Below are 23,254 nucleotides of genomic sequence, written 5' to 3'. Positions count from 1 at the left end.
AGCTCATCAAGAGAATGCCAAGAGTGTGCAAAGCAGTCATCAAAGCAAAAGGAGGCTACTTTGAAGAACCTAGAATATAAGACATATTTTCAGTTGTTTCACACTTTTTTGTTAAGTATATAATTCCGCATGTGTTAATTCATAGTTTTGATGCCTTTAGTGTGAATGTACAATTTTCAAAGTCATGAAAATACAGAAAAATCTTTAAATGAGAAGGTGTGTCCAAACTTTTTGTCTGTACTGTATCTGCAACTGAGAATTTGTTTCACTCAATGGAATCAGGTTGTTTTCTGCAGAGTGTGGGTGGATTTCTGCAAACCCTATTCTAATGACTCGCAGGGATGCACAGATTTTTGCAATAAATCTGCCATGATGGCAGGGTGTCAAAAAAAAGGGTAGCAATTCTAACTCTTCACTTTTTTTAGCTGCGGTTTTGGTCTCTCATGCTTTAAATAAAGCTGCTTTGTCTTGGATCCTTCCTATTACTTAGCTTTGATAAATCTTTAATGACAAAGTTATGTGCAGATTACGTTTCCGGGGCAATGCACTACACCTGCAGATTTTCCTCATCTCATTCAATTTTATGGGGAAAATCTGAACATAAGCATACTGACGTGGATTTAAAAAATGCACCGCAGGTCAGTTTAAGCTGCGAAAATAAAAACAACAGCGGGCATGGGATTTCTGTAAAACGCTGCCTTTTTTTCCATGGCAAAAATGCAACGTTTAAACAAGTCTTAAGACGCTGCATTTTTTTGAGCAGCAGCAATACAGTGTCAAAGACGCACCGAAAACTCATCATGGGAACTTAGAGGGGAAAGAAAAGAGTCTCTGTTACGTTCTAACTTCTGAGACCACCGGGGATCAGCGAGCTTTTTCCGATCTGACTTCTATGGCTTGTATATAATCTACTATATAATCGGCTTATCCCGTCTGTCTGTCCGTCCAGGAAATCCCGCGTCACTGATTGGTCCGGCCGCGGCCAATCAGCGATGAGGGATTTTAGAACAAGATGGCGGCCGTTAGCGGCTCATCTGCCGCACGGAGGTCAGCGGCGATGCAGCCGGGAGATGACCGGCGCTAGCCGGTCATCTCCCGGCTGCTCGCAGCGGAAGTACCCGCACAGGCAGCGCCGCTCCCCGGTCCTCACTAACACGGTTCGCTGATTGGTTGCGGCCGCGACCAATCAGCGATATTGTCGTGAAATTTAAAACACCGCTGTCCTGCTTGGTCGCGGCGAGCGGCCGCCACCAATCAGCAACGAGTGCAGTCCGGCTGCGAATTGGCGCCAGATTTGAAACACGCTTCGCTGATTGGTCGCGGCCGGGCGGGTGCGACCAATCAGCGATATTGGCGCAAAATTTAAAACACCGCTTCTCTGATTGGTGCAGCCCGGCCGCGAATTGGCGCCAGATTTGAAACACGCAGGCCACCGTCGGGAGATCAGCGGCGACGCAGCCAGGAGATGACCGGTGCTAGCCGGTCATCTCCCGGCTGCTCGCAGCAGAAGTACCCCGACCGGCGGCTTCGCTCCCCGGTCCTCCCTTCATATTTGCCGTCGGGAGATCAGCGGCCCTGGCATGGAGGTCAGCGGCGATGCAGCCGGGAGATGACCGGCGCTAGCCAGTCATCTCCCGGCTGCTCGCAGCGGAAGTACCCGCACAGGCAGCGCCGCTCCCCGGTCCTCGCTAACACAGTTCGTTGATTGGTCGCGGCCGCCGCGAATTGGCGCCAGATTTGAAACACGCAGGCCACCGTCGGGAGATCAGCGGCGACGCAGCCAGGAGATGTCCGGTGCTAGCCGGTCATCTCCCGGCTGCTCGCAGCAGAAGTACCCCGACCGGCGGCTTCGCTCCCCGGTCCTCCCTTCACATTTGCCGTCGGGAGATCAGCGGCCCTAGCATGGAGGTCAGCGGCGATGTTGGTGCCAAATTAAGGGGCTATACAAACCAGGATTAGGGGAATGACGGAGCCTTACAAACCACAATTAGGGGACGAGGGAGCCATACATACCAGGATATTCATTTGGGGCCCCAGGGGGATACATTGGGGGGTTAATTTAAAGTAGTGCACAACCCATTTAAACACTGCTTCGCTGATTAGTCGCACCCGGTCGGCCACATACATATTCTAGAATACCCGATGCGTTAGAATCGGACCACCATCTAGTATTAATAATAATGATACATCGATAGATTGACTAAATTGACTTAGACATCCCCATTGACGCTTCCCACTCATCTATCTCTAAGCTTCTATCTCTCACTTCCTCCTTCGGCCTTGCTCAATGGTCTTCAGCGGCCACTCACAAAGATGGCCACACACTGGACCTCATCTTTACCCAGCTCTGTTCCTTATCTAACCTCTCTAACTCACCTCTCCCTCTTTCTGACCACAACTTACTCACATTCTCTTCCCTCTCCTCTCCAGGTCCGCAATCCCCAGTCCACAAACTTGCACACCCTCACAGAAATCTCAATCTCCTTACATGATGCAGATGCTGCCGCCGCTTTATATAACACCACAACAGCTGCAGCTCAGTCACCCCCCTCACACATACCAAAGCTCGCACAATCAACAGGCAACCCTGGCACACCAGCTTGACTAAAGAACTGAGACGGGCTTCCAGGGTTGCTGAGCGGAGATCCCACTCCAATGAGCACCTCATCGCATTCAAACAGTCCCTCACTACTTTCAAGTCCACACTCACTGCAGCAAAACAAACCTACTTCTCATCTCTCATATCCTCCCTGTCTCACAACCCTAAATAGCTATTCAGTACTTTCAATCCTCTCCTCCCCAGCGCCTCCTCCCTCTTCTCTTATCTCAGCTGAAGACTTTGCCTCATTCTTCAAGCAGGGAATTGACAACATAACGTAAAGCTTTTGCCTAAAGTCCTCACAGCCCCTCCTCACAACTACTCAACTCTCCTCCTCCAAAACCAGCTTCTCCGCCATCAAGGAAGATCAACTTTCCTCTTTACTCTCCAAATCACATCTCACCAGCTGTGAACTTGACTCAATCCCGCCCCACCTCATTCCAAACCTTATCACAGTCTTCATCCCAACCCTAACCCATCTCTTCAACCTGTCACTAACAACTGGTGTCTTCCCCTCATGCTTCAAACAAGCCTCAATCACACCCATCCTCAAGAAGCCCTCCCTTGACCCATCCTCTCTGTCTAGCTATTGCCCCATATCACTTCTTCCCTATGCCTCAAAACTACTGAAACAACACGTCCATCTTGAACTATCCTCCCAACTCTCCTCCTGCTCCCTCTTTGACCGCTTACAATCTGGCTTCCGACCGCACCATTCCACTAAAGTCACCAATGACCTATTAACCGTCACATCCAAGCGACACTACTCTGTGCTCCTCCTCCTGGATCTGTCATCTGCCTTAGACACAGTGGACCATTCACTCTTACTACAGACTCTCTCATCTCTAGGCATCACATATTTGGCCCTATCTTGTATCTTCTGATACCTAACAGACAGGACATTCAGTGTCTCCCACTCACACACCACCTCCTCATCTCGCTCTCTATCTGTCGGTGTCCCACAAGGTTCAGTTCTAGGGCCCCTGCTCTTCTCCATCTACACCTTTGGCCTGGGACAGCTCATAGAGTCTCACGACTTTCAGTAACACCTCTATGCTGATGACACACAGATCTACCTCTCAGGACATCACCTCTTTACTAACCAGAATCCCACAATGTCTGTAAGTTATTTCATCTTTCTTCTCTGAAAGATTTGTAAAACTTTACATGTATAAAACCGAATTCATCATCTTTCCACAATCTCATTCAACCCCTCAACAGACCTATCCATCAAAGTCAATGGTGGCCCACTTTCCCCAGTCCCGAAAACCTCGCTGCCTCAGGGTAACCCTGAACTCTGATCTCTCCTTCAAACCTCATATCCAAGCCCTGTCCACTTCCTGCTGACTCAAACTCAAAAATATCTCCCGGATCTGCATATTCCTCAACCATGAATCTGCAAAAACACTAGTGCACGCCCTCATCATCTCCCGCCTCGACTACATCAACCTCCTGCTCTGAGGCCTACCTTCTAGCACTCTCGCATCCCTCCAATCTATCCTAAACTCTGCTGCCTGACTAATCCACCTGTCCCCCCGCTATTCCCCAACCTCTCCCCTCTGTCAATCCCTGCACTGGCTCCCCATTACCCAGAGACTCCAGTTCAAAACCCTAACCTTGGCATACAAAGCCATCCACAACCTGTCTCCCCCATACATCTGTGACCTAGTCTCTCGGTACTTACCTGCACGCAACCTCCGATTCTCACAAGATCTCCTTGTCTATTCCCCTCTTATCTCCTCTTCCCACAATCACATACAAGATTTCTCCCGTGCATCCCCCCTACTCTGGAACTCTCCATCCCAACATATCAGACTCTCGCCTATCGTGGAAACCTTCAAAGCGTACAACCTATAGTAACCCTCACTCCACCATACTGCTGCACGACCAGCTCTATGATCACCTACTGTATCCTCACCCATCTCTTGTAGACTGTGAGCCCTCACGGGCAGGGTCTTCGCTCCTCCTGTACCAGTCGGTAACTCCTTTTTGTTAAAATTATTGTATTTTATTGTTTGCTATATACCCCTTTTCACATGTAAAACGCCATGGAATAATAATATAGATTTTATCAAATGTCACTTCTACTGAAATAAATGTAATAAATGTAGCACTGTGGGTTGCATCACCTCCTTAAAAATGAAAATGGATGAAACCTAAAAGAGAAGCAAACCAGCAAATAAAGAAATGATGATCAGGACGGTATGGAGTTGTCACATTTGCTTTAGAAGGAAAAGTCACAGCCTCAGGGTTCTCCATGGTGAAGCATGGTAGGGTCAGTACAAGACAACAATATGGACATATTATAAGACTTACCCACACTAGACTGGGTTTCATCATGGTCATCTCGACCCTCCGTCACATTGCTCAGGAAGTGATTGCTAGAGAGCTTCATTGGTTTCCCAGTTACAACATTCTTTGGAATATTAAAATGGTTTTCATAAGTGTTTGTAGCAAAACTATATAGAAATATACAGAAGCTAAGCAGCCAACTGAGGCAAGAAATGTAATCTATAATGTAGCAGAACATATACATATGGCATCTTTACAAAGCATTATAACTTTAATGCCAGCCATACATATAAACCATCCATTGACTATATAACTTGGCAGCTTTTTCTCCTGGCTGCCCCATAACCACACGGTGAGCGGTGGGTGTATATCTATTTCTACAAGAAGAAGCATAGGATTGGGCACCTGAAAATCTAACATCCTTAATCCTTCTTCTTCATAGTCTTTAATGTATTTTGCCAGAGTATGAAAATTACATTAGTCAATTCCATGGATATAACAAATATTCTACCAATTTCTATCCAATCAGGACAATATTAAACTAAATCCATGTAAATATCCAATGTATCTGTTTATCTGCTAGAAAACTGATCTGGCAAATAAAAATTGTTCTGCATTCACAATGATTGCAGCGTGTGAACTGTATCTATAAGATATGTGATGGACAACTCCACTAGACGGAATACGAAAGTTTAAAGGGAATCTGTCAGTAGGATCAACCCTCCTAAGACGTCTATATGGGCACACAGGTAATAGAGAGTTGAATAAATTGACACCTTGAGATCTGCGATTCAATGTCTTATTCTTGAGAAATCCATGTTTTTCTTAATATGTAAATGAGCTGCTAAGATCTATGGGCTGGACATAGATCTTGCAAAGAATCTGCCTCCAGAGCTTATTTTACATGAAAGGGGGTGGTACCAGTGTGAGATATGTAGATCAGACTGTCAGTCATACAAGTCTCACACTGGTAATGCCCCCTTTTATTTAAAATTAGGTCTGGAGGCAGATTCTCAGGGAGACCTGTGTCCCACCTAAAGATCTTAACAATTCATTTACATATTAAGAAAAATGTGTATTTCTCTGGAATAAGGCGTCAGATTGCATATATTAAGGTATCACTTTATTCAACTTTTATGACCTACATGTCCATATAGACGGATTAGGAGGGTTGACCCTATTGACAGATTCCCTTTTAATTTGGGAATTGATCATAACAAATGAGGATGAGAATTGCTTCTATCTTAGGCCACGGCCCCACTATCAGTATTTGGTCAGTATTCGGTCAGCATTTTTTCTCAGGAGTGGGAGCCAAAACCAGGAGAGGAACAATCAGAGAAAAGGTATAATAGAAACAAGTCACCAATTCTGCATTTATCACCCACTCCTGGTTTTGGCTCCCACTCCTGAGAAAAAATACTGACCAAATACTGATAGTAATAAAATATCTGTGGGTATAAATGCCACCTCAGACCAATTTCATCATCTGTAGAACTGATCAAAAATCTGTGTATTTAAACCCACTCAATGATCTCATGTATACAGACATTTAATACATTCCCTTAGGCCGGGGTCAGATGGCTGTATGTTCTCTCATGTGAGAGATACGGGCTGATTATGCTTATGACACTCAGCTCAAACTCAGAGTTTGATCCAAGTGTCATCTTAGTCTGATCCAATTCTCAGCACAAGTGTGTAGAAGATGGAGAAATTAATTTCTCCATCTTCTCCATTGTCTCTGTCCACGTAAATCGGACTGCACTCGAATGACATCAGTCCAATGTTCTACACGCAGTCACAGAGTTGTATGGGTGCACATGGTCCAATTATGAGATGCCAAATTGGCATGAGAAAAATAGCACTAGTCGGCACTGCCCCATAATATAACATTGGGCCGAGTGCTATCTGACAAAACATTGGAGAGCACTCGGCCTTGTTATAAGCTTGTGTCAGCAAGCCCTAATGAGCAGTAACACTGATCATCAGGAATGTTTGCTGTCTCCACATACAATATCTACTTTTGAAATATCACATTAATATTCACCTGGAAGAATTCACATTACTAACCTTGTCTGTTACTAGTACATAATTCAGCCTCAAGCTGACTTCATAGCCGTCCTCGTGCATCGTCGCCGAGATGATCTGCAATGGAGAAAACAACATTAATTCTAAACAATGATAGAATGATGAAAATTTTCCAAAAATCCCTCACAAAAAAGTGCGATAACTCAACTGTACTTATGTGTTCAGAATCTACAAAAATAAAACTGAGGCCAAAACAAATGACTAAAATGTAGAATTACATTATGTACTATTCACTCAACCCTGAAGATGTTCCTTATCCCGACACATGAACCTAACAGACCAGTCCAAGAATTAATCCCTAGTCCTACAGTAGAGTACATAGATATTCTTTATTGCAATGATTAAAAAATGAAGACCTCAAATACAGTCTTTCATAGAGAAAATAGTATTTTTCTATACTGTGACCTATTGAAGAAGCACTCCTCCTCCTCCCATCAAAATTTTTATCCTCTTAATATATTGCAATAATCACATTATATAGCACTGTGTATTTACAATTGCTCATTTTGCTCTTCTACCCAGCTAATTCTTCTGTTTTCCATTGGGTCTATGACATCACTTGATTAAAAACTGACTAGCTGACTCCTTCTAAGCTCTATGTAGAAACAGGAGGTCAGCTTTCCCTTTATGAGTCATAAATCATTGCAAAAGTCCCTAGCGGGAGGGGGAGAAGCAGAGCAGCTGGGTCAGGAGTTGAAGAGATAAATGCAGGGGCAAGATAATTCCTGTTTCTACATTGAGCAGAGAAAAGAGAAGAATTAGCTGGGTAGAAAGACAAAATGAGCAATTGTAAGTACACAGTGCTATATAATATGATGACTGCAATATATTAAGAGGATAAAAACTTTGATGGGAGGAGGAGTGCTTCTTTAAATACTTCTCAAAAGGAAACCTGTCAGGAGATCATTAAAAAAAAATCAGCCGAGATTGGGAAGAAAATTAAAGATCTGATTGACAGATCTCTTGCTGTACACAAAATAGGGAAAGACCTGACAATCAAGGGTAACTGTGCATATAGCTATTACCTTCACTCCTGCCCCTGTTCCCAGGTACTTTTTCTCTAAAATAGTGCAGTATTTCAGATTAAAGGCTCCCAAACACATTAGATTAACGTCGTCAGAAGCCACCTATATCTACTGGTTCGGCCGACGGTCTAATATGTATAGGGGCCCCGACTCTTCCCTGCCAGAAGATGTAGGGGGAGATAAGGATCTGGTGTGGCCAATTTTTGACTGTCAATCAATTTTGTTCTATAGAGATAAGCTGCCGGTGGTAGAGATGTCTGGTAGTGGCTTTATCATGGAGATAATAAGGCTATGTGCCCACGATGCAGAAATGCTGCGGATTTTTCCTGAGCGTTTCTGCATCTCCCTGGCAGAAAAAACGCATGCGGATTGTACATGCGGATTGTACATGCGTTTTTCCCGCCAGGGACAAGCGGAAGTGAAGCGTTCTTCACATGCATTTCCGCATGCGGGTTGTCAAGCGCTTTCCAAGCGATTTTAGCATCACTTGGAAAGTGCTTGACAACTTGGTCACACTATATAAATCCATGCAACCGGCATGGATTTATATAGTGTGACCTTAAAAAATTGTAAAAAATAAAAATTATACTTACCTTCTGATGGCCCATGTTGTCCTTGTCCTGGCTTGCCGGCAGCTCGCGGTGGACTAAAAGCACCTGCCATGACGTCATTTAGTCATGTGACGGGTCACGCGACCGCCGACGTCAGCGGTCGCGTGACCCGTCACATGACTAAATGACGTCACTGCAGGTCCTTTTAGTCCACCTCGAGCTGCCAGCAAGCCTGGACAAGGACACCGGGGGCCATCAGAAGGTAAGTATAATGTATATTTTTTATTTTATTCTTTTTTTAACAGGTACTATGGTACCCGGGTCTGGAGGAGAGTCTCCTCTTCTCCAAACCCGGGTACCATCCGCACATTGAACCGCATGATATCCGCAGGTACAGATGCAGTGATGCAGATGTCATACGGTCCAATGCAAGTCAATGGCAGCGAAAAAATGCCGCGATTCCACAAAATAATTGGTAGTGCTGTGGATTTTTCCGCAATGATAATCCGCAGCAGAAATTTCCGCAGCATGTGCACAGCACATGTGAATTATCATTGGGGAACATGGCAGGCCTTCTACCAAGTGTTTTTTAAGCGTTTCTGCAGTGGAATTGCCGCTGCGGAAACGCTTAAAAACCGCATAGTGGGCATACAGCCTTAAGGAGCACTAGGCAGAACAAGCGCTCCCGTGTATGGAGGAGTTGTGGGAGATAGCTTTAATCGTCCGAACCATCGTTCACCTGACAGCTATATGAAGTGTATGGGGTGCTTAAAATGGGATCTCCTTGCAGAGAGTGACATGTTAAGCATGTCAAGGTGAGGAGACTTTTAAGCCGCAATGCTCCGCTTGGAAATATGCAAATTTTCTCTTCAGTGGGGAAAACAACTAGAACCCTAGTGCCCCCTATAGGAAGTAGCAATCCTAAAAGTCAATGTCGACTCTCCAACGAGCCTTGTCACATGACTTAGGATAAAAGCCAGAACCAGAATCTCATTTTGCAGACACTGTGTTTCAGGGTACTGCCCCTCGTCAGTGCAAAGTGTGAGATCTGGTTTGGCTGGGTGAGAGGCGTCTAACCGGGATCCAAGAGGTAACATTTCTCCTTGTGGAAAGTGACATGGTAAGCTGGTAAGCATGGGGGGCTTAAATCATGGCTGTTTGTATTGACCACGTATGTGATGATGTGTTCCATACTGATAAGATGTCACCTGATTACGTTGGTTATTCGTGGCCTACTGGGGTATATTGCTTCATTGATAGCCATGTCATCACGTACAGGAGGAGGCAGGTGACAGCAGATGGAGGAAAAGTAAAGAGGGGTAAATCCATATAATGTATGTAATAAAAGATGTTTTTTTTATTTTATTATAGTCCTAGTAGTTAAAGAAAACCTGTTACTATGACAGACCTCCATCCAGACTGTAACATTTTATATCCTATACTAGAGAGTAGATTTACATCTAACATCACCAAAGTGTCAAACTGGGGAACTGAGAAGGTGGGACCACAAATGATCCATTCCAACCAGTCAGCAGATAAGAAAAATGATCCCACTCCAAAACTCAGGAGCAGGAAAGAGCAGCAGATTGTGTGACTTGATCCTTTCAGAGCCTCTGACTGAGAAGGATTGAGTGATATGTGGATGAAATGACCCTAGAATAGCTCTGTCACACTGATTGTATGGAGAAAGTGATCTGTCATAGGGTGAGGTTCCCTGTGACTGGCTGCAGCAGTCTAATGACTTGAGCAGCAGGTCATCGGATGCTTTACTCAAAATCACTTGACCGCTGCAGCCAATCATGGGGCACAGATATATTATGCCTAGACAACCTTTTTAAGTAATTTACAACGTTACTAGGTGTCTGACTGATTTGCGCTGTGTAATATTTTTTTACTTACTCTTCCCATCCGAGGTTTTCCGATCAGAGCTTTGAACTCAGAATCGCTCTGCGTGTAGCAGCGCAGGTGAGCGCCGATATGATCCAGCTGCTGCCTCCAAAAGCCTGCGAAGATTCCCGTGTTATTAACACACAACTCCTATGTTTCCTATCTGGCCACATAAGGCTAGGCGTATACTGGGTTTTAATGAATGATAAAGATGTAACTGGATTATGGGTTTTATCAACCAAAGGTGAGGACTGGAACTGCCCAGACTACCAGGCTGCTGCTCCAAAGCGGTTAGCTGACAGATCATGACTGCTCTGATCTACAGATGGTGGCTGCACAGAGCAGCGACATTAATGTATTTTAATCCATAACATAAAGAATTCCTCCACTTGTCGGCTAGAAGAGAGTCAGTATATGACAGTAGGGACTTTACATTCAAAACAGCTGGAGAACTGAAATAATATAAATGTATGAGTTTGCTTTACTGTCCCTGAATACAGTGGTGTGAAAAAGTCTTTGCCCCCTTCCTGATTTCTTATTCTTTTCCATGTTTGTCACACTTAAATGTTTCAGATCACAAAACAAATTTAAATATTAGACAAAGATAACACAAGTAAACACAAGATGCAGCTTATAAATGAAGGTTATTATTATTAAGGGAAAAAGAAATCCAAACCTACAGGGCCCTGTGTGAAAAAGTGATCCCTCCCCACACTTAAAACATAAATGTGGTTTATCACATCTTTGGGATGCTGAGTTCAGTTTCCCTAGCCACACACAGGCCTGATTGCTGCCACACCTGTTCTCAATCAAGAAATCACTTAAATAGGACCTGCCTGACAAAGTGAAGTAGACCAAAAGATCCTCAAAGCTAGATATCATGCTGCGATCCAAAGAAATTTAGGAACAAATGATAAACAAAGTAATTGAGATTTATCAGTCTGGAAAAGGTTATAAAGCCATTTCTAAAGCTTTGGGACTCCAGCGAACTACAGTGAGAGCCATTATCCACAAATGGCGAAAACATGGAACAGTCGTGAACTTTCCCAGGAAAAGCACCCCTAGAGCGCAGTGGCGACTCATCCAAGACGTCACAAAAGACCCCACAACAACATTCAAAGGACTGCAGGCCTCATTTGCCTCAGTTAAGGTCAGTGCTCATGACTCCACCATAAGAAAGAGTCTGGGCAAACATAACATGCATGGCAACGTTCCAAGATGAAAACCACTGCTGAGCAAAACCAACATAAAGTCTCATCTCAGTTTTGCCAGAAAACATCTTGATGATCGCCAAGACTTTTCAGAGAATATTCTGTCGACTGACGAGACAAAAGTTGAACTTTTTGGAAAGTGTATGTCCCATTACATCTGGTGCAGAAGTAACACAATATTTCAAAAAAGGAACATCATACCAACAGTAAAATATGGTGGAGGTAGTGTGATGGTCTGGGCTGTTTTGCTGTTTCCGGACCTGAAAGACTTGCTGTCGTACATGGAACCATGAATTCTGCTGTCTACCAAAAAATCCTGAATGAGAATGTCTGGCCATCTGACTGTGACCTCAAGCTGAAGCACACTAGGGTTATGCAGCAGGACAATGATCCAAAACACACCAGAAAGTCAACCCCTGAATGGCTTAAGAAAATCAAAAATTAAGACTTTAGAGTGGCCTGGTCAAAGTCATGACCTTAATCCGATTGAGATGCTGTGGCATGACCTTAAAAAGGCGGTTCATGCTCAGAAACCCTCCTATGTGGCTGAATTACAACAATTTTGCAAATATTAGTGGGTCAAAATTCCTCCAGAGCGTTGTAAAAGACTCATTGCCAGTTATCGCAAACGCTTGATTTCAGTTCTTGCTGCTAAGGGTGGCCCAACCAGGTATTAGGTTTAGGGGGCAATCATTTTTTCACACAGGGCCGTGTAAGTTTGGATTTCTTTTTTCCTTAATAATAAAGACCTTCATTTAAAAACTGCATTTTGTGTTATCTTTGTCTAATCTTTAAATTTGTTTTGTGATCTAAAACATTTAAGTGTGACAAACATAAAAAAGAATAAGAAATCAGGAAGGGGGCAAACACTTTTTCTCGCCACTGGATATAAATTTTCATTTTGCCCTTGAGCTCATGCGTTCCTTACAGCAATGCCGCCTCAAAAGAATGGAAATGCTCACCTCGGCCGGGGCTGATTGCTGTGACCAGAGGCTTGCGATCACTCATCTTGTCTTTTTGTTCTTTCTCGGACAATAATTCTAGCTCCTTTTTTTCCATCAGCTTGCTAGATGGGTAAAACAATCCAACTGTTTGGGTCCCTTTGTCCATTACGTCTACAACTAGCCTTGGGTTCAGCAAGGAGACTGATAAGGGCTGCCAGGAAGCACGACCATTAAAATCCTAAAATAAATGATAATAACAACAATCATAAGACTAAAGGCTTGAACCACTAATGCACAGACTGGCTGTGGCTTTCCCGACCTGAGCGGGACAGACTCATAGAAATACATGTCACGCTTGGGTTGGGAGACCCGAGCCCAATACGTGTATTAGCAGTCCGATCTCAGACCGATGTGCACGGACGTCTGAATTAGCCCTAAGGCTTGCCATACACATTAGATGGCTGTTGGCCAAACACTGTTTTGGTCGATCGTTTGGCCATCCGCAATGTTAGGCAACACACCCATACACAGGAGCGCTTGGCCGTCAGCTTATCTTAGGGAGAACAATGCGATCAGTAGTCCAAAATCGGACATAAGCGAACAACATTTCTCACAACCGTCATTCGGACGGCGTGTGTGGTGGCATTAAGAGTTTGCAAGAAGTCCCTTAAAGGTCCACATACAGATCAGAATAAAGTCGGCAGGGCGATCATTTTCAGTGGGATCGATTGAAAATGTGATGTGTATGGAATCTCCCAATTCTCCGCTGACAGATTATGTTAGGGTGCGAAGGTTTGGGCGGTTTGTATTCAACCTTTTGTTCTCTAGGGGAGGTAAGCTGCTGCCAACACATGAACGCTGAGCCAAGCCAAATGGTCATGTGTGTGGAGAGGTGTATGGGTACCAAGAGGCTCTGCATTGACACTTCCGTTTATAATGGGCATCAGGATGACTGAACAGCAGGGCCCACATGACTTCATTCTCGTATAATGGCAATCCATACAGTTCTGTCATGGAATCTATCATTTTAAGGTAAATACAGTGATATTTTTCTCATTAAAAACGACAAAATCTGATACTGAATCTCCCAATAAAGACTACAACACTGATGCTGACATAGCCTTCAGGTAGGAAAGATATACACCGGCTCTAGAAGTGACATGGAAGGTATAGAGCCCATACACACTTATTTCTGCCTCACAGCAATTTCACACATTAATTCTAGAGGCCTGAAATATTCCCCAACTGATAAAAACTTCTGACATGTTTCTGTCACGGGTGTGTCAAGTGTAATAGACAGTCGCTCGGGATCTAGCTGTAGAAGGTCACTGTGCTTGGCATTGCAGACACCTTCGTAATTCTTCTTCCTTTAAGACCCAGCGCAGCCTCCCTCCTGCAGCTGATTGACACACCCTTGCATGGGAGTTAAAAACCCTCAGTTTGCCCCAGGAAATCGCCGGTGATACTTCTATGTACAGGCTTGGAGCGCTAGCAGTCAGCTAGCGTCTTCTCTGGTGCCCTTGGAGGACAGTTGGCGTTACTCCTCTGGTGTCTGCTCAAGCTAAGTTAATCCCCTTTGTTTGTCTACCTTGCTGTCTTTAGTTTATAGTGGGGCCTGACCAGTGCTCACCCCTCCCCCTTCCTATGTAGGGCCTAGCTCTAGGGACATAAAGGGTTTAGGGTCTTGCTTGAGGATAGGTGTGGAACCTATATAGGGACGGTAGGGTAGGCAGGGTGATATTAGATCTGCATAGGGGTCTCCACTCCTCCTTTCCCTAGTGTTTTGGGCTTCCACCCCCTCTTCCCTTCGTCTTGCACTTTGTCTTTCCCAAACTAGCGTGACTGTTTCTGAGTCTACACTACCTTCATCACCGTATGGCATGGCTGGAAGAGGGCTGATGTGGGGACAACTGCAGGCATGCCAGGGACATTGAGGTGTGATTCTAAGTATCTTAGTTAACAAAAATAATCTATTTTTATTTAATCATTAAAATTCCATTCCAAAGGAAACAAAAAATCAGGAGGGGGAAGCAGAAGAAAAAGCAAAGCGATGGTTATTCTTCTACCCCCCTGCTTTTTATGTTTCCTTTGGAATGGAATTTTAATGATTAAATAAAAATTTAATATTTTACCAGAAGCGGGAACACCCTCTTTGCCGCTTGTATCCACACACGTATGATCAGAATGTGGCCTTTTCTTGCCAGATATGTTATTAATAGATGACAACGGATGCTGCAATAACGGATCCGTTGCCCATTGATTCCAATGATAAAAAAAAAACGATCTGGCAGAGATCAGTTAGTGAATAACGGACTAAAAAGTTTTGTCGGCACAACTTTTTCCTAACTGATTTCTGCTGGATCCGTTGTAACGGATCATTACTGGACATGTGAACATAGCCTAAGACTGTAGCAATGGTAATAAAGAAACACAAAAGCCAGCTTACACCAGACCGGGTTAGGTGGTCTGCAGGTCGTGCCATCCCATTCGGGTGGGTGGAGAGTCTTGATGGAGGCTCCATGTAAACTCCACATGATGAACAGAAATGGGCATATGGTTGGTTGCTGGCACTGCACTTGGAGCAGGTCAGGTAACTCACAGAAGGACCCGGCTGCAAAACAGGAGAGGCAACATACAAGTATAACTGAATGGCTACAGATGCAACCTGAAAATCCAAAGTGTAAGAGTTCTGTCTGGTAGGTATAGGTTAGCACCAAAGTGAACAATTACCTTTGCCCCGCACCAGTCACAGAATCGGGCATCTGCCAGGTTCACGCGGCCGCACTTGGAGCAGCTCTGCATTTTGCCCCGCTGGTTCGGTAATGGTGGTGCAGAATCCCCACTAAATATTGTCTGTTAATACACATGTAGCAGTCATTATGGGTGAAGGGGCCGCCTATTAGTAACAAAACTGGCAAAATGCCAATATTCTATCAATCAATATTCAATATTCTGTAATGGATGTAAAGGTGAAATGATTGGAGAAGTAGAAATGATTTTCCTTTGTCATATACACTTTTCACATCTCCCCGGCCATTTCCTTTCCCCACCCCCATCCTCTCATTCTTGGTGATAATACCTGATATTCACCATAGTGTTCAACCTCAGACAGTTCGCCACCTTATCACCCTTATACTGGCACCTACATATGAATTATAAGAGCAGCTTGTACCACCTGAGTCTCTGGCAGCTTCGCCTCGCAGGTCACACAATGCTTTAGATTAATGGGATTTCCGGTTCCGCAAAAACGACAGATTGTTTTATCCTTAAAAAGATGAAAATTATTAAAGTCATCAATATTTAGTGGCGAAAATGTAAAAAAAGTACCGACCTGGTCTTCTAATGGCAAGACTGAGACCTGAATTCTTATACTTATAGAAGAAGGTGTCAGCCTTCCCTTAATGGACACAGGTCATAAAGAGGTGTACCAAGATTTCAACGGTGTACAGAAGATGCTGATGGCTGGGGGTCCCCGCTACATCTCATGATCACACGCCATATGAATGTCTATGGGACTAACAGAGACAGCAGACCACTGTGCTGACATCTTATAGCCATTCGCACTCTTGTGGACAGGTGACATGCTGCAATCTTGGTACAATCTCTTTAAGAATATAAATCAGCAAAACAACAGGTCATAGTTCAACGTACCCGAAGACGGATACTAGCCTGAGGCTGCATCTGGGCATACAGCGGTGCCTCACACACAATACAGGAAGGAGTGTTCATAGGGACCATTGACTTACACTCCACACACAGGCCCATCTGCAAGGAAACAGAATGTCAGCATAAAGCTGTGTGCACGAGACTGTGAGGCACGAGACTGTGCAGCACGAGACTGTATGGCACGAGATTGTAAGGCACGAGACTGTGTGACACGAGACTGTGTGGCACGAGACTGTGTGGCACGAGACTGTACGGCAGAAGACTACGGCAGAAGACTGTACAGCAGGAGACTGTGCGGCACGAGACTGTGCGGCACGAGACTGTGCGGCACGAGACTGTACAGCACGAGACTGTGCGGCACGAGACTGTGCGGCACGAGACTGTACAGCACGAGACTGTGCGGCACGAGACTGTGCGGCACGAGACTGTGTGGCACGAGACTGTACGGCACGAGATTGTAAGGCACAAGACTGTGTGGCACAAGACTGTACGGCAGAAGACTGTGCGGCACGAGACAGTACGGCAGAAGACTGTACGGCACGAGACTGTACGGCAGAAGACTGTACGGCAGAAGACTGTACGGCACGAGACTGTACGGAACGAGACTGTACGGAACGAGACTGTACGGCAGAAGACTGTACGGAACGAGACTGTACGGCAGGAGACTGTACGGCAGGAGACTGCGGCACGAGACTGTGCGGCACGAGACTGTGCGGCACGAGACTGTACAGCAGGAGACTGTGCGGCCCGAGACTGTGCGGCACGAGACTGTGCGGCACGAGACTGTATGGCACGAGACTGTACGGCACGAGACTGTACGGCACGAGATTGTAAGGCACGAGACTGTGTGGCACAAGACTGTACGGCAGAAGACTGTGCGGCACGAGACAGTACGGCAGAAGACTGTACGGCACGAGACTGTACGGAACGAGACTGTACGGAACGAGACTGTACGGCAGAAGACTGTACGGCACGAGACTGTACGGAACGAGACTGTACGGAACGAGACTGTACGGCACGAGACTGTGCGGCACGAGACTGTGCGGCACGAGACTGTACGGCACGAGACTGTACGGCAGGAGACTGTACGGCAGGAGACTGTACGGCAGGAGACTGTACGGCAGGAGACTATACAGCAGGAGACTATACAGCAGGAGACTGTACGGCAGGAGACTGTACGGCAGGAGACTGTAAGGCAGGAGACTGTAAGGCAGGAGACTGTACGGCACGAGACTGTACGGCACAAGACTGTACGGCAGGAGACTATACGGCAGGAGACTGTACGGCAGAAGACTGTACGGCAGAAGACTGTACGGCAGGAGACTGTACAGCAGGAGACTGTACAGCAGAAGACTGTACGGCACGAGACTGTACGGCACGAGACTGTACGGCACGAGACTGTGCGGCACGAGACTGTACGGCACGAGACTGTACGGCACGAGACTAAACGGCAGGAGACTGAACGGCAGGAGACTGAACGGCAGGAGACTGTACGGCAAGAAACTGTATGGCAAGAAATTGTACGGCACCAGACTGAACTGCAGGAGACTGAACAGCATAAGACTGCACGGCATGAGACTGCACGAGACTGAACTGCATAAGACTGTAAGGCATGACTGTACAGCAGGAGACTGTACGGCATAAGGGCTCTTTCACACGTCAGTATTTCCGGTACGTGTGGTGGCAGTTTCCACACGTACCGGAGACACTGACACACTCAGACCCATTCAAATTAATGGGTCTGCGCACATGTCAGTGTGTTTCAATGGACCGTGTGATCCACGGATGCTATCCATGTGACACGTACCGGCGCCTGGGAATCAGCAGTACAGTTAGCGCTGTTCCCAAGCACCAGGTGCTCAAAGCTGCCATCATCATTGATCAGCACCAGCATGGGATAATGATGAGAGTAGTAGACTGCTCCTGGTGTCTCCACCTGTAAAAATAACAATAAAATAAAAACATCAATATACTCACCTGTCCTAAGGGTCCCCCGCTGTAATCCATACGACCACTCACGTAGAGAAGCCCGGGAGAATGATTCCTGCAGCAAATGGCCCCGGAGCTGCGCTCAGCAAGTGGTGTCCTGTTACTCACTGAGCGCAGTGCAGCTCCGGGGCCCCTGGCTAGAGCGAGTCATTCTCCCTGGCTCCTCTGCTAAGTGGTCGCATGGATTACAGCGGGGGAAACTTAGGACAGGTGAGCATGTGGATTTTTTTTTTATTTTATTCTTACTTTTACACGTATAGACACTGGGAGCAGACTACAACTCTCATCATTAACCCCTGCTGGTTCAGGGGACAATGATGAGGGCAGCGTTCAGCACCCGGCGCTTGGGAACAGCGCAAATTGTACCGCTGATTCCCAAACGCCGGTACGTGTGCTCCTGATGCGGCACACGGGCAAAATACATGTGCCACACCAGTATGGATTTTTCCGGTACCGGAAATATCTGGATGTGTGAAACTGGCCTAAGACTGTACGGCATGAGACTGTACGGCATGTGGAGAAAACAGATGTGTGACCCTACTCTTAGATGAATTATTAAATGGCTACCTGTCCTCCCTCAGGAGGTGGCAGACGACGTCCAGGCACAGGTGGAACAGGAGCTCCACATTCTTGGCAGAAGAGCGCAAAAGGGTCTGATGGCCGAGGTGCTAAGCAGTGAGCACACCTAGAAGTGAATAGAAAGAGTAGAAGAAAGTGATAAACAATAACTGGCTTCCAAACAAGAAATAGGAGGAAATTTGGGTTTTAAAGATCGATTCATTTGGGAATTAATAAATGAACCATATATGAACATTGCCCTGAAATTTCTGTTATGGAAATTCTGACCCAACAATCTGAGCAGCGAGGATTAGACCAAATGGAGCATGTGCAATCCTCTCTATCCAATGTCTATCCTAGCGATCAGTGGGAGTCTCATTTGTGGAGCGCCCAGCGATCAGAAATTCACAGCGAACCCGGATGAGAGATGAAAAATATAAATTGTGGTAAAGTAACATTTAAATTTCAAGCAAACAATGTAGAAAACTAAAGTTAACTCAGCAGCCAAATAAGAACAGTCATCTAAATATTGGGGCATTCTCCATTTAAAAAGCCATGAGAAACATGACTGACTGCAGAATATTATTGGTAAAATGGTGTTTCACTGCCACCTAGTGGTCATATTGTAAAATGCAAGTAAGAGCACAAGACTGGATTATAGTGAAAGGAATCCAAAATATATATTACAAATGAAGGGTTTGTTTGATTCTTTTTTTTTTTTTTTAATTAGGGAAGAGGTTCTACTAGAATCTTGCCCAATATATTAGCCCAATATATTGATACATTTGTATATATTTTTCAGGCTATCCGATAAATATTACACATTTCAGTAGCAATCCCTGTATGTATTCAAACATTAGCAAATTTTAGCATCTTAAAGGGAATTTGTCAGCATCTCCTGCTTGACTGACATCTCCTTTGCTTGAAATCACACAGCATTCAGCCAAGCAGGAGGAGATGACACTGGGCGGAGAATAGATCTGGAGTGACAGAGGCTTCAGATCTACAAAATAGTTCTCCTTCCTCATTTACATATCAATACAAACGCTGACTTCTCACAGGTATTGCTGAACTTGTCTTTGAAAGGGAAACATTTACATTTAAATAGTTTGGGGGGTGAAATCCAGCTGACAGATTCCCTTTAAAGCTAATATAATTACACAGGCTGAAAAAAGGAGTTTTCAGGGCGCAACATAAATTTTTGTAGTCACTTTATGTGACTGCAGATTGCCTAATTGTAACAGTGCAGTGCGAGCACTATCAGGATTCCCCTCTGTGTCCAGGTCAGGATTCCCCTCTGTGTCCAGGTCAGGAATCCCCTCTATGTCCAGGTCAGGAATCCCCTCTGTGTCCAGGTCAGGAATCCCCTCTGTGTCCAGGTCAGGAATCCCCTCTGTGTCCAGGTCAGGAATCCCCTCTGTGTCCAGGTCAGGAATCCCCTCTGTGTCCAGGTCAGGGTTCCCCTCTGTGTCCAGGTCAGGGTTCCCCTCTGTGTCCAGGTCAGGGTTCCCCTCTGTGTCCAGGTCAGGGTTCCCCTCTGTGTCCAGGTCAGGGTTCCCCTCTGTGTCCAGGTCAGGGTTCCCCTCGGGGTCCAGGTCAGGGTTCCCCTCGGGGTCCAGGTCAGGGTTCACCTCTGTGTCCAGGTGAGGATTCCCCTCTGTGTCCAGGCCAGGGTTCCCCTCTGAGTCCAGGTCAGGGTTCCCCTCTGTGTCCAGGTCAGGGTTCCCCTCTGTGTCCAGGTCAGGGTTCCCCTCTGTGTCCAGGTCAGGGTTCCCCTGTGTCCTGGTGAGGATTCCCCTCTGTGTCCTGGTCAGGATTCCCCTCTGTGTCCTGGTCAGGATTCCCCTCTGTGTCCAGGTCAGGATTCCCCTCTGTGTCCAGGTCAGGATTTCCCTCTGTGTCCAGGTCAGGATTCCCCTCTGTGTCCAGGTCAGGGTTCCCCTCTGTGTCCAGGTCAGGGTTCCCCTCTGTGTCCAGGTCAGGGTTCCCTTCTGTGTCCAGGTCAGGGTTCCCCTCTGTGTCCAGGTCAGGATTCCCCTCTGTGTCCAGATCAGGATTCCCCTCTGTGTCCAGGTCAGGATTCCCCTCTGTGTCCAGGTCAGGATTCCCCTCTGTGTCCAGGTCAGGATTCCCCTTTGTGTCCAGGTCAGGGTTCCCCTCTGTGTCCAGGTCAGGGATCCCCTCTGTGTCCAGGTCAGGGATCCCCTCTGTGACCAGGTCAGGATTCCCCTCTGTGACCAGGTCAGGATTCCCCTCTGTGTCCAGGTCAGGATTCCCCTCTGTGTCCAGGTCAGGATTCCCCTCTGTGTCCAGGTCAGAATTCCCTCTATGTCCAGGTTAGGGCTCCCCTCTATGTCCAGGTTAGGGTTCTCCTCTATGTCCAGGTCAGGTTTCCCTCTGTGTCTAGTTGAGGATTCCCCTCTATGTCCAGGTGAGGATTCCCCTCTATGTCCAAGTGAGGATTTCCCTCTATGTCCAGATCAGGATTCCCCTCTATATCCAGGTCAGGATTCTCCTCTATGTCTAGGTCAGGATTCTCCTCTATGTCCAGGTCAGGATTCCCCTCTGAGTCTAGTTGAGGATTCCCCTCTATGTCCAGGTCAGGATTCCCTTCTATGTCCAGGTCAGGATTCCCCTCTATGTCCAGGTCAGGTTTCCTTCTGTGTCCAGGTCAGGTTTCCCTCTGTGTCTAGTTGAGGATTCCCCTCTGTGTCTAGTTGAGGATTCCCCTCTGTGTCTAGTTGAGGATTCCCCTCTATGTCCATATGAGGATTCCCCTCTATGTCCAGATGAGGATTCTCCTCTATGTCCAGGTCAAGTTTCCCTCTGTGTCTAGTTGAGGATTCCCCTCTGTGTCTAGTTGAGGATTCCCCTCTATGTCCAGATGAGGATTCCCCTCTATGTCCAGATGAGGATTCCCCTCTATGTCCAGATGAGGATTACCCTCTATGTCCAAGTCAGGATTTCCTTCTATGTCCAGATCAGGATTCTCTATGTCCAGATTAGGATTCTCTATGTCCAGGTCAGGATTCTCTATGTCCAGGTCAGGATTCTCTATGTCCAGGTCAGGATTCTCTATGTCCCCTCGGTTATGTGGCGAGTAGCTTCTCAGCCACTTCTCTCAACGTTCTATGGAGAGAAGCAGATAAGAATGTTCATGCCACTCCTTGTGTGGCCTAATCGGCTCAAGGGAAAGAGAAGTCCTAGCGGCCCATTGTAAGATGCAGAATAAGCCTGCTCCTGCCTGAAGGGTTTACCTAATGTATTACTCCTTTGTTAAAATAAATGTTCACCCTTCATTTATTGTCTGGTACTAATAATACTTATAGGGATTGTCCCACAATGGATATCTAGGCAGAGTTCGGAGCTGCTCCCTGCATGTCTATGCGTCTGATGGAGACAGCCATGTGCAGCCATCAGAAACTTATCACAGACCCATAGACTCTGAATGGAGAGGCAGGAGATTGCTCGACCACTCATTGCAAGAAACAAAGGGGTGGTGGCTTGGGACCCTTTTATAGCCATCTAAGGAGGTCCGAGCAGTGAGGATCACAGCAATCAGACATCTATCACCTCCTGTGGAAAGGTCATTAATGTCCATTGTGTGACAACCCCTTAGTTTTTCAGTTACGGATACATGTTTAATATGTGATAATATTACAAATATTGGAAACTGTCTTTACCAAAGTGGACAGAGATCCTATGTGGGGTCACGTGCGGCTGTGATGTACACTTACAATAATTTACCCATATTAAATATTGTAGGGATCGTACTCACTTGGGTGCGATCGGAGGCAAACAGGAGGCATATTACTTAAATGTCCATAACGGTTTATTTGCTTCATAAACCGGTCAAAAGCAAAATGCAAACAAACAGCCTTTAGTGCAGGCAAAAACAAAGAAAAAACAGTCCTTTCAGCAAAGTCTCTGGTTAGACAGCGCTGTGGTCACACAGGCTGGTTGGTATCCAGTACACGGGCCCAGTCTTGAGACAACCACACACAGGAGGCCTTCTCCCTCCAGACACACAGACCATGTGCCAAACAACAGCCTCCATTTTATAGGCTGTTAACCACACCCAGAGGTGAGGTATGAGGGTTGCTAGACCTGTCCATCTCTCTAAACTACCCGTAATCCTGTCCCAGGTGCACCAAACAATCCTCTTAGTGCTTACATGCACTAGAGAAACACTCCGGGTTACATCACAGAGGCCAGCCATCTCTGTGACACATACCTCCCATCGACTATGCGACCATTAGCCACCTTACATACCTCTCCACTCTACCTAAAGCCGTGGGACTTGGCACCTTCTACCACTAGACAGGGGATTCTCGAGAGGGCATCGACATCACCATGTAGCTTCTCTGCTCTGTGTTCTATATGGAAGTTGAAACCCAGTAGGGCTAAGAACTAGCGGGTGACTCTAGCATTTTTACCCTTTGTTTCC

At 46.0% G+C, this 23,254-nt stretch overlaps 1 protein-coding gene across 4 annotated transcripts in view; it reads right to left on the bottom strand.

Annotated features, from left to right (window-relative positions):
* The window catches only part of DZANK1 (double zinc ribbon and ankyrin repeat domains 1), a 72,314-nt gene that overhangs the window by 18,582 nt on the left and 30,478 nt on the right, over window positions 1-23,254 (bottom strand). For 3 of the 4 annotated variants that reach the window (XM_073672476.1, XM_073672479.1, XM_073672477.1), the window contains exons 8-16: window positions 18,817-18,934; window positions 16,246-16,359; window positions 15,767-15,859; window positions 15,325-15,447; window positions 15,041-15,205; window positions 12,613-12,832; window positions 10,452-10,555; window positions 6,959-7,033; window positions 4,916-5,015 (exon numbers count right to left, since the gene is read on the bottom strand). In XM_073672476.1, coding sequence (XP_073528577.1) covers window positions 4,916-5,015; window positions 6,959-7,033; window positions 10,452-10,555; window positions 12,613-12,832; window positions 15,041-15,205; window positions 15,325-15,447; window positions 15,767-15,859; window positions 16,246-16,359; window positions 18,817-18,934 — 1,112 coding nt within the window. The remainder of the gene's footprint in view (window positions 1-4,915; window positions 5,016-6,958; window positions 7,034-10,451; window positions 10,556-12,612; window positions 12,833-15,040; window positions 15,206-15,324; window positions 15,448-15,766; window positions 15,860-16,245; window positions 16,360-18,816; window positions 18,935-23,254) is intronic. The other variant, XM_073672478.1, reaches the window with a different exon arrangement.

This window comes from Phyllobates terribilis, unplaced genomic scaffold, assembly GCF_046119375.1.
Source record: "Phyllobates terribilis strain yellow unplaced genomic scaffold, ASM4611937v1 Scaffold_3__8_contigs__length_932513732, whole genome shotgun sequence".
Lineage (NCBI taxonomy): Eukaryota > Metazoa > Chordata > Amphibia > Anura > Dendrobatidae > Phyllobates > Phyllobates terribilis.
The sequence above is the reverse complement of the archived record's forward strand: the minus strand, read 5'-3'. Positions and strand labels throughout refer to the sequence as shown.